Source organism: Megalops cyprinoides, chromosome 16, assembly GCF_013368585.1.
Source record: "Megalops cyprinoides isolate fMegCyp1 chromosome 16, fMegCyp1.pri, whole genome shotgun sequence".
NCBI classification, from domain to species: domain Eukaryota; kingdom Metazoa; phylum Chordata; class Actinopteri; order Elopiformes; family Megalopidae; genus Megalops; species Megalops cyprinoides.
Window position 1 is genome coordinate 25,000,534 of NC_050598.1, and position 11,999 is coordinate 25,012,532.

At 41.9% G+C, this 11,999-nt stretch overlaps 1 protein-coding gene across 4 annotated transcripts; it reads right to left on the reverse strand.

Moving 5' to 3' along the window:
* Positions 1-71: 71 nt before the first annotated feature.
* rab41 (RAB41, member RAS oncogene family) lies at positions 72-11,180 on the reverse strand. Of its 4 annotated transcripts, none has more exons than XM_036547945.1 (8): positions 10,935-11,180; positions 9,319-9,377; positions 8,273-8,326; positions 6,609-6,714; positions 5,938-6,049; positions 4,801-4,894; positions 2,988-3,054; positions 72-2,133 (listed from the first exon to the last, which is right to left on the reverse strand). In XM_036547945.1, the coding sequence occupies exons 1-8, from the start codon at positions 11,008-11,010 to the stop codon at positions 2,069-2,071; spliced, it is 633 nt and encodes a 210-aa protein (XP_036403838.1). In that variant the 5' UTR covers positions 11,011-11,180; the 3' UTR covers positions 72-2,068. The 4 variants fall into 4 exon arrangements, with proteins under 4 accessions (XP_036403838.1, XP_036403840.1, XP_036403839.1 ...); XM_036547947.1 differs by lacking the exon at positions 4,801-4,894 and adding an exon at positions 5,353-5,446 and having other exon boundaries at positions 10,935-11,179; XM_036547946.1 differs by lacking the exon at positions 6,609-6,714 and adding an exon at positions 7,669-7,774 and having other exon boundaries at positions 10,935-11,177.
* Between the last annotated feature and the right edge of the window lie 819 nt (positions 11,181-11,999).

Genomic DNA, 11,999 nt, shown 5'->3' on the forward strand with positions numbered 1-11,999 from the left:
TATTAAATGTTAGACATTTTCAAATTATGCTAGAGGGGTAAGCGTGCTGGTGGAGGTGAGACATGTATGTGTTTTTGTTAAGGGGGGGGGGGGGTGTTGAAGGTAAATGGCTGAAGTAATGCATTTCCTGCCCACTACATCTCCTTTCAAACTCAGTTGTTCCTTTTCAACGCAACACTGGCAAACTGCGAGAAAAAAGATGACCATGTTGACATGATACTGACAAAATAACCAGGCCCAGCCCTCACTCTGAGGCACAGTATTCAAAATATTCAAAAACAGACAGGCAAAAATAAAAATAAAAATGAAAAAAAATAAAAACAATAAATTACTGCTCTCAACCCAGGAATTTTTAAACTGTCATTTGGTCAAGCAAACAATGTCATTCTCAGCTGCTAACAAAATAAACCACAGATACAAAACTGACTCATATGAGCAAAAGCAATAGGTTTATACATTTCCATGTGGATTTACAGCAAGGGTGTTCAACATCTAAGAGCTGCATTGAAAGACTAATTCCCACTATCTGCCCTACAAACCCTAACTTCTGAATACTAAAGCAGGCAATCATGCTGCTAATGCCTCTGTGGTTCCGTGGCTTGGTTCAGTGCACTGTGCATTTGAACATACAAGCACCACATTTATGTTGTCCCTCTACAAAATACTGCAAGTTTAGCATGCAGCCCTGCAATAGTGTTAAACCAGCGGACTTTTCATTGTGGAGGGAGGGAGAGAAGGGAGATGACTGGGGCATTATGCCTTTCCCTCAGAGTGACTGGGGGGGGGGGATAAAGAGCATCCCATTTCCTTATGCCTATTTTTATCAGCCCATCTGGAAAACATTTCCCCCTCAACTTGGATAAGGTGGAATACAAGTAAAAATGTATATATAGATATATTTATAGATTTTCAAGTGTAGGGGGTTTTGCCAACAAGCAGCTAGTTTCAACAGGTTCACATTAACAGAAATGTCGAGGTCATTTATTCAAAGTACAATTTAAAGAGGATCTGGGGTCATTTCCCTTTTCTAAAAATGCATATACATGTAATTTCTCTACTGGTCAGTAGTACATTCCTTTTGTAGTATTCCCATATGACTTGGGTATAAAATGGGCTTGGCTTACTGGTAGTAGTTTGCCTACAAACCTACCCTTTCAAAGTTTAGCCCTCTTTGGCTGTTGATAGCCTGAGTTAAAAAGTCCCCAGATTAAAGAAAGTTTTCAAAAGCATCTAACATTTAGGATGACAATACTGATGCATGCAGTACATTGTGAACCCGCTTACATTAAGTCTGTCTGAGATGAAAATCCCCTTTCAGAACATGTAACTGTCTTTTTTGGTCCTGTTAGTACTAATTGTGTAACTATTGGGCTTGGACTACTTTGCCCAGAGTCCTACTTTGGAAAAAAAAATGTTTATTACAAATAAAACTAGAAACTGAAGCCTTGTTTATGGTCAGTAAAGACTTGCTAGTTCTCCCTCTTCACACTCCCAAATAAGATTAGAAGTAAAGCGCCAAGCAATTGAGAACACATTTTTTTCCATAATCAATAAAATAATACCAAAAACCAAAAAAAAAAAAAACCCTAAACATACATCACTTCTTTCAGGACAGCAGAGGCCTTCTCTAATATTCACTTCTGAATATATACTGAACATGTGATATAAATTCGCATGTGAATATATACTGAACCACCTTATTGTTTTACAACAATGACAAATGTGACAGCACTGATGTTGCTCCAAAAAAGTGCAAGAAATTAAGAGTGGTGGGAGAAGCTATCAGTCTGCAATCCTATATATGCCATGCAGTTGAAATATATATTTTGAACAAATTATTATTTAACTTATCCTGTGATTTCATGGGTTTTTTTTTTTTTTTTAACCTTTACATTTTTTTCGTCTTGATTCATTTAAATACAGAGTAATAGCACATCCACACGGTTACTCCGAAAAAGTCACTGAGCCAACGGGAACAGGTTCTCCAGCCAATGGCACTTCGCCGTGGTTGGTGCAAGTGGCCACTGAGAAACAAGCTATTAAGGGGAGCAGAAGGGGTAGGTGAGCATTAGCACGAGCAGCTGCTCTCGGTGACAGGTTGTTCTGGAGGCTTCTCGAGTTTGATGTCGATCACTGTGGGGGGAGGTGGTTAAGGAAGGAAAACATGGGTGTAACTTACCTCAGAGAAGGCTGAACACATTACATTACTGTCATTTAGCAGAGGCTCTTATCCAGAGCAACTTATACAGGTGGCAATTTTTTAAATGTTATTCATTTATACGGCTGGGTATTTACTGAGGTGATTCTAGGTTAAATACCTTGCCCAAGGTACAATTGCAGTGCCCCAGCGGGGAATCAAACCATGAGCCCTGCTCCTTACCACTGCACCACACTGCTGTACCTTTGAAGTATGTGTAAGTGATCCCCAGAATGATTTAGGAAAATAATTTAAACTGAGCCAATACATATCAGCGCCCCCAATATTCATAATCATTCTGGAAATTTAAAATTTTGGAAAAAAGCCCACAGGTTCTTGCAATCCTTTATGATCTAGAGCACTCACTTCTCCTTTAACTCCCAGCTCTCTGAACCCACTTAAGCTATTAGGAATCTTCATCAGAACATTTTGCCATTTTAAAAACAATCTTTGATTGGCTAACGAACAATTGTTACACTTAGCAAAAGCTACGTTTTTATGTATTTACCACAATGAATTATTATTTTCAATTCTGAGACTTTTTACAAACATCCCATATTCAGCACAGGCAGATATGATCACCACACCTCATTAGTGACTTTGTCTCTCTTGAAAAAGAGATTCTCTCTCTCTCATTTACATTCACACCCCAGACAGGTGCACATTAGCGGACTCTGTGTGAGAGACGGCCCTAGCTGCACAGCATGCTGGGAAACGCATGATGTGTCCCTGCTGCTCTACAGCCTTTGCCCTCAGGGGGGGGGGGGGGGGGGGGGTTTCAGAAGGATACTGTCCTCTTTGCTCTTCTCTGGAGCACTGTCCATCCCAGGTAAGGCTGCGGCCACACGGCGGAACAGCTGAGGAAGACAGGGACAGGGCATTAATAGGAGATCTGGTTAAGCTGCGGAGAGTAGCACCCACTGCACGTAACACTAGCGTTTTTTCCTCTATTCTGTTTCTGTTTTATTCATTTCCGCTCTTTGGGGAAGCAAGCTGCTACCCTACAGTAAGGGCTTCTCTTTTCAACGCAGAACAATTCATGCACATTTCTGTTTGAATTTACATAAATTTACATGACAAAAAAAGCCTAAAATGTTAACCGCAGAGAATCTGTTATTTTTTTTAATCACCAAACGAAAAAAGCAAGCATGCTAGCAAAATCAGGGAGGAAAACCTTAACAGCCCATTTTAAAGGTCTTTCTCCTCACCTCCTCAAAGTGACATTTTTGTGTTTTCCAGTGCAGAGGTGTGATAGAGGATTAGGGTGCTACCACTGCCATATATGAGAAGGAAATTCATCTGGAATCTTGTAAAAATAAAAACATTCAAATTGAACTGCTGTAAATGTTGAATATTTTAAAATGATATTCTGTTTGGGTAACTTGGTATATCCAGGTAAATACTTGGTGAGGTCAGTATTCCTTTATTTTGGAAAGATACATAAAGATGGCAGTAAATGTATGATAACTTGCTGCTGGTATAAAGCATGAAGACACCTAAAGGAGTGTTTTTTTGCTGGCTAAGGACCTGTCAAACAGGAAACTAGTTATCACGCTTTAAAACATTATACCCACCTTAATGAAAGGATATTTTAATGTTTGATGGGCAGCTTCCTAATATTTTAAGACAGAGACATTCATGAAAACTTTTTTTAACCTGCAGCATTCTAATTTATAAGAATTTAAAGGCCATTGTGAGGCTTTAAAATAACCAACATTCCAGTTTTGAGACTAAAAGACACGAGGCAAACTTTCTTTACGTTCTCCTTTCTGTCTTTAATTATAAAGGTGGATAAGATCAACAGGGCAGTTTGCACATTCAATACTGGAAAGTACCAGCAGATGCAGACAGTCAGTTACCACTGAAAGAAAGGATCATTTTGGACCCAGTGGGTGTGAATATGTGAGAGAGCATTCTGCACTTCCATTGTGGAAATTCATAGTACATGAATCACATCCACTTTCAAGAATGTGCAACCCGCTACTACGCGACTCAGATTGCTCTTAGACTATCTGGTTTTCTGCATTTAGAAGGCTACACTAATGGAAAGAGTTGCCATTAAATTATTTAGCTAAATAAGGAAGCATTTATTGTGACATTAAGACCAGTTCCATTTTGATCAGGGATTTCCAAGATGTCAATTTTCAAGTTTTTTTTTTGCCTCCACTGCAAAAATCAATGCTACAAACTATTTAAATTTATCTATGGGTTAACTCATATTACAATAAGCTCAAATAAAATGAGGTACTTAATCTTTAAACCTGAATGAATGCAAACACAAAACACTCTACAAGCTTTGCTTCAAGTCACTACAATGAAACTGGTGCTCATGCTAAACAGTATGGAAAATACAACAAGTATAAATACTGGTTTAAAAAAAAAAAAGAATAAAAGCTCAGGCAACTAACACCAAGGCTGGCAAGGGGAGAGGGCATTTGTGACTAGTGGGGACACCATGACATATGAAGAGAGAACTGGTAGAAGCCATGTGGAGACAAGGGGGCGGGGGGTCGAAGGCAGGGTGAAGGCAGCAAAGAGGGATGAGTGAGGTGGAGGGATGGGAGCAGACTCAGCTGGACCATCAGCTACTTTAGAGCCTCTACCTGTTTGACATTGTAGCCAGTCTTTGCGCTGGTTTCAATGAACATGACATTCAGTTCCTTAGCTCTCTGCTCGCCCTCTTCCGTGGTGATCTGTCTGCTCCAGCCAGAGCACAGAGGTGCAGACCGGCAGACAGACGGACGGACATATGGACGGACATGGGGATAAATAACCGAGGGAGGAGGGAAGAGATAGAAAGAAAGGAAAGGAGAGAAAGGGAGAAAAAAACAGAGACAGGAGCTCAGATTTCAAGGTCAGTGGAAAGCAATAAAGACAGGAGGATAATAGCACCTGAAGTATTTCTGCAGAGAAAAGGTGGAATTTGCTGACAGGTTTAAAAAGAAACCATCACAATGAATCATAGGCAAGTCTTTCATTTTCAGTGCTTCCGTCTCGACACCTTGAATCTAGTGTGCATGAAGATCAGACAGATAATTTCAAGAATGTCACAAATCAACCCACACTGAGCACACAAGATAAAGCTTAGGCAGGAGGGGTGATAGAGAGAGAGAGACACACCCCCGCTTACTTGTCAGTGATTGGTGGAGACCCACCTGTTTGACGTTATATCCTGCCTTGGCGCTGGTCTCTATGTACATCACATTGAGTTCGCGAGCTTTCCTCTCTGCAGCCTCTACAGATACCTGTCTACCATGCCCCACGGGAGAGGGGAGGAGGGGGGCAGGAAGATACCAAATGATAAATGGGGGGGGCAAACAAAACTGGGAAGGGGGAATAAAATGTAAAAGAAAAAAATCAAAGCATAATAATTGAAATAAACGCAAGCAAGAAAAAATTGTGTAATTAAAAATCTAATTAAAAGGGTATCGAAAATAAATGCACAAAAAATAGCAAATTAAATTACTTAAATGAAAACTAAAATTTCAAATTATACACCAATTTCAACATAATTATGAGGCCATAACAAAATTAATCTTGAAACAAAAATGAGATGATATTGTAATGAATTCAGCTGAGGTGGGGGAAAACCATGCTCTTCCAAGCAGTCTCAAAGTGAGAGGAACACATCCAGTCCCAGGACCCAAATGTGACTCCTAAAACAATCACAACAAGGACCCCAATGGCTATGCCAATACAATACAATGCTCACACCACGCACATCACGCACACCCCTGTACCTTTTATCAGCCAAGTCCGTTTTGTTCCCAACTAGCATGATTATGACATCACTTCCTCTTTCTGTTCTCACATCATCAATCCACTTTGAGGTCTGCTGAAAGGAATTGAGGTCTGGAGGGGGAGAAAAAAACACATTTCAGAGTTTGAATCCATGACAGTTTTCATATCAGTTTAAGTTTTTCACTTTATGTCCCACAGATTGCATCAGTAACAGGGGTATATGTCGACTCTGAAAAACCAGACAGGAAATTCCAACACTAAAGGCTGTCAAAACCACAGCGTGGGACCACTGTTCTCTGATAAAGCTACAGCCAAGCTCTTGAGGCTATTGTGTACACAGAGATTAGTTGGAAACAAAGAGAGGTGGTAGTAGTAAGCTTAGTTATAAGAAACAGAAAAAGCAGAAGAATCTCCCCCAGACCTACAAAATATACAGGCACCAAGAACCTTTGAACTGCACAGCAATTTGAACCACTATGGTTGTACGAGTTTAGCTGTAACCCTGAACCCTGTACGAACCAGTCCCCTCCACATACTGTTACAAGCAAACATAATGTTTATCAAAAAGCTGAGGTAGGCCTGGCTGCTGTGTTGTGGGAGTCTCCCCTTGCTGTCACAGTCCCCTAGCTGACGCCGTGAGACAGACCCCATCTCTGAGACCCTGACTCACTGGTTATGTCATAGACCACCACAGCAATGGTGGAGTCTCGGATGTAGCTGGGGATGAGGCTTCGAAAGCGCTCCTGTCCTGCAGTGTCCCACAGCTGGAGTCGGACCTGGGGGGTGGGGAGGAAGAGGAGGAGCAGGATAAAGGGAGGAAGAAAGGAGAGAGAAAGGAGAAACAGCACAGACATGAAAGAGCTATAGAGAGGGAGCAAGCTCTGCCACGGAGTAAAGGACTACCTGCCTCCCTGGAATAAGAGAAACGCTATTAAATAATGGCGGAATTCTGCAAACCCCACCAAGCAGAAGGTAAGAGGTCACAGACTCCATGCTGGAATTGTAGCTGCACCTCTAGGCAGCTCTCGCTGAGGATGTGGGGGCTGCAGGAAGCCATTATTTTAAAAGCCTCTCTCTCCAATTCCTGCCCCATGAAGTGAGCTGCTGGAAGGACAGCATTCCATCAGTGCAAGTGCCCTTTGAAACACTGAACCAGACACGTACGCCGCCCTCCAGATTCCACCCCTGTTGCTGGGCAAGAACTGGCTCATGCTTCCTCACAGCAAACAATGAGAAATGGAAAAAGGAGGGCATCACTTGAAACAGCGGAGGTTGCATTAAATCAGGGATTTAGGACATCTGCCAGTTGTGATTCCTCTATCTACATTTTTCCATACATCCATCAAACCGAGGGATGCATGTGGACGAATATTCACAGAATAACAAAGAACATATCAAAGACATGTTCAAGTGACACAACCTCAGGGAAATGGTCGTGCCACAAGATATTTAGACCATAATGCAAATGAATAATCATCTGCCCAGTACCCACGGCCACAAATCTAAGAGCCAAAATGGAGGGCAAACGCAACCCGCTGTGAGCATTTTGCTGGCCAGATTCCTCCGGTCTCAAGTGACAGTCAGCATACAGAGCGCCTCAGTGGTGTCAAATACACTTAGGCGCTGCCAGAGCCAATCGCCCGAGCAGACTCTCCTCTACCCCGCTGGGCACTCGGGAGAGGGGCGTGCGATGGAGATGGGCGGGGCAGAGGAAGGGGTGCGGTACCTACTTGCTATGTCATAGACCACCACAGCGGCGGCTGAGTCTCGGATGTAGCTGGGGATGAGGCTTCGAAAGCGCTCCTGTCCTGCAGTGTCCCACAGCTGCAGGCGTATCTGTGGCCATCCACGCAGTGCATGGGGGCGTGGGGGGTGGGCGGGGTGGCAAGAGCAGCCACAGGGGTAGGGGGGGGGAACACAGACACAAAACCCAACTTAAAACCAAAAGGAAAAAAAAACACACACAGAACAAAGAAAAAACAAAACAAAGAATGGGGGCTTAACAACTAAGAGGATGGGATGTACATATGTGAAGTGGGGGGGGGGGGGGGGATGACGCTGATGCCAATGGCACAAACAGTAAGCAAAAGGAAAGCTTTGGAGGACTAGTACAAATCAATGAGAAAAACTGAGAAACTGAAGGAACACCCACCCGCTTATTTTGGGCTGTGGTGGCAGGTTTTGAAAGTGTATTGTGTTGAAAGCTGCTCAGTAGCGAGGGGACGTACTGATTGACAAGGAGCATGCTGAACAATGTCTGAAGCTTTTTTTTTTTCTCTCTCTCTCAAGTTACCCGCACAAAACCATATTATTTAGTGAGATAGGTGCACCTACCGTCCGATCTTCCAAATACATGGTCTTGGATAGGAAATCTATTCCGATTGTTGCCTGCAAAAGAGGAAGGAACAGGTTGTCATGATGGAGTGCCAAATGGTTGCTGAGAAACTCTGGTCTGATCAAATTAAGATCAGAGTGGACACCATAAACTGAGCAGTCCTGTACTTTTTGCATCATGATGTCTGAACACAGCTTTACTGCAGTCAAAGAAAACAATTGCTTTATTCATAAAGGGTATTTGTTTTTTTTTGTGTTGTTCATGTTCAGAATGTTTTTGAGTGAAATACAGCTGTTATGTAACAACCACAGCTGAAAGAAGTACTGTGCCACTGAGGAAGAGGAAAAGAATAATCAGCCATTTAGAAGTATACGGTGCACTCTCCCATCTACATCCCTGTATGGCAACAGATCAAAAGAAACAAAAACAAAAACAAGTGAGAATATTAAATATAGTACAAGCATGCAGAACCTGAAGCACTACAGTCAGATGGGACTCCTGCTGCACTACCTAACCATCTCTAACTACAAGCCTTGCTTATATATCCTAAGGCTTTAATAACTTCAACTCAACTTTGCCTGCTTCACTCAACGGCCCAGCACTGCAGCCAGGGGAAACACTACTGGCTGAGAGTAGCGGCTAACCAAAACACAACATCAAGAAATGACTATCTTTACTGTTCAACTGTTACCCGTTGAACATCTGTGATGTGTTGCACATTAAGTAAAGGGACATTTGCCATAATGTTTTTTGCCTCCTACGGAGAAAACTTCACAGAGCGCCTATCTGCATCAAGGAGCTGATGTGTGGGGTGGAATTCTAATTCAATGGTGTTAGCAGACATTTATGTGTCATGTTAAACACATGAGATGTGTTTTCTTGGTGCAACACATAAATAGACATTGTACACACTTGCAAACAGACCACACACAATAGTGACACAAGAGCGTATGTTCGTATCAAAAGACGCCACCTCAAAACATCAAATTTGTAAATGTTAAATAAATCAAATCATATATAAAAAAAATGTGGGTCCTGCAGTTACCTGGTAGGTGTTGTCAAAGCTATCATACATAAATCTGGTGATGAGAGAGGTCTTCCCCACTGCAAAAGACAAATATTGTTAAACAAACAATTACGTATATAAAGGGAGAAGGCAGTCAACAGTACGAGAATTAGGCTAGAGTATGATGTTATGACCCATTATGCCGTAATAACTGGTAACAAAAACTTAATAGGAAAGGCATAAAATGTAATAGCAATCATTCTTTGCACATGACACTGAATATTAGTATTGTCGTGCTTAACAGAATTTTATTTATTAGGCAATACATATATAACGGGTGGCGATGTAATTGGGATTGGGATAACTCAATAAAGCATTATTTCATCTGTGCTTAATGTTTTCACCAGGAAATAAATTACTGTAATCGTAACTCGGCTAGCTAACAATTTCATTAGCCTGCAATTTGTTGATGGCTAGACAGTTAACCACAAGCGACAGTCTATCCCGCATTTCCATGAGAGCAGGCTATGTCACAAAGATAACAGCGCGATACTTTGCTAATACTATAGGATCGATGCCCACTGGGGCTATTTGTTTTGCGAGATAATAGGCGGACTGCTGGACTCCGGCACGGCTCGAGGGATACAGCGCTGAGTTGGCACAACGGGTTCTGCCACGAGTCAAAACAGAAAGCACAGCTTCCTTCATTGGTTAGCTAACTATGCTAGCTTGCCACGGTTACTGAAAAATGGAGCATAAATCAATGCGATAAATGTTTTTGAAAGATGCTATGAAATTGACATAAAACAGGAACACAGCTGGCAAGCTAGCGCTAAGGTTATGAACAAGGCCGCTGTAGATCGATATCTATGGTTGACTCACAACCGGCGAGAAATCTTGGCTCGCTCTTGCTGGCAAGCTAAGCAATTAGCATCTTTTTGAAAGGCCGATCAGATGATTCATGCTAGAGCTGAACCAAGCGAACAATACGTTAACTTCTAAACTCCATACTAGATTAAATTAAACCCCTGGTTATCTAGTTTTATAGCAACCTAGGATGATCGACCAAAACAAGGCTAACGTTAGCTCAGTCTGGTGCATCACCATTTTTAGCCAGATAGCTAGCTAAAGCTTCAATGACAATTTCGTAGCTAACGGTAGTCTGGTGGGATATTCAACACCACACCCAAAGCACGACTAAATACACTGCCGACAAATGAATTTATTAGCTTGCAAACAAGTGAACTAGATGTCATCGGAAGTGATCAAATTCATTTTTTGCATGGCGATTAATAAGGACACGGTTAGTCTGCCACCTGAATAGTTAGCCAGCTATTTTCCTCCGTTCATTTGACCAAATCAAAATGTGTATTGCTTATCATAATATTACAATGCGATTATGATGCGAAACAACAAACTAGACATCTTGCTACTGTTGCCATCCGAGTGTCTCATACTGTTATCATTCGTTGCCTTCCTCGTACAGTGTGGGGCCCTGCATCCCCGATACTATCTCCTATATCTCTCCGTTTAAATGACCATCCCGGTCGGTTTGAAGCCTTGGTTTCATTGTCCCAGTGCCCAGACTAGCCATGATGCCTCGCAAATATCATTTTTTTTCATCGAAACTCCACGCCACGTCCCCGATCACTTACCACTCTGTTCGCCCAGGAAAACAAGCTTAAATTTCCGCAAGGGGTTACCAAACTCTCCTCCGGTAGTGGTGGACATGTTTTTAATTTGAGTCACAGAGCTAGCTAGCTACTAGCTATATTTTCTCGGTAGAGGAGCGCACTGCTCTGATGAATGAGTCGCCGACGTTTTCGTGTGCAAGTCAGCGCCGCACAGCGACTACAGTGAGCAATGAAGACGGCATCCAACAAGCGCTGACCTAAGGCGGGGCTGCGAGAAATCTGGGCCTCAAAACACAAGAAAAGACATAAAATGGTGAAACAGGCCGAGAAAAGGAAGGATTAGACCTGACATGAGAGTGCTTACGTCACGTCCAACATGATATGTAGCAAGTGTCCGAGGGGCTATGAGGTAATTTTTTAAGTGAACGGTCTTGGAGTGATACGGTCTAACTGTCGAACACCCACTTAAAACCAGATTTGAATTGATTCTATAGGATGTAAAACAGCGAGTAATACCGTGATGTAAGTATTGTCAGTAAGACTGAAATGTTACATAATGGGTCCTGCCTATAGATGTTTGTCTGAAAGGATTAAGTTTGGTCCGGACTGATACATTACAAGGTGAGGAGAGCAAGATGGATATACTGCTTAATATGAAAACATTGAGAACAAAGGCATAATTACTCGGTACAAACTAAAACGTCCATGATAAAGCAGCGAGACGAAAAACCTTTCAATAAGATGATAAGATAACCACCTTATGTCACCTTATGTCACAAGATGAGCACTGCTAACCCATTTCAGGCTATATGTGTTGACTTCCATGACTTCCACTGCTTATTTAAGAGTTTTTTTGTATTTGTTTCAGACAGTCTTGGTCATTATGCTGAGGATATGATATTAAGTAGCTGTAGCCTACTGTACATAGATAGAGAACCCCATGCTTGTCATTTCTGTTTGAGAATGACAATAGCCATTATGTGAATAAATCCTGTAACACTGTATATGATAAAGTGATATTAAATACTGTATTTAAGATCAACATATGTGGGATAAGCAAGCCATATCTGTATGTTTTACCTCCTT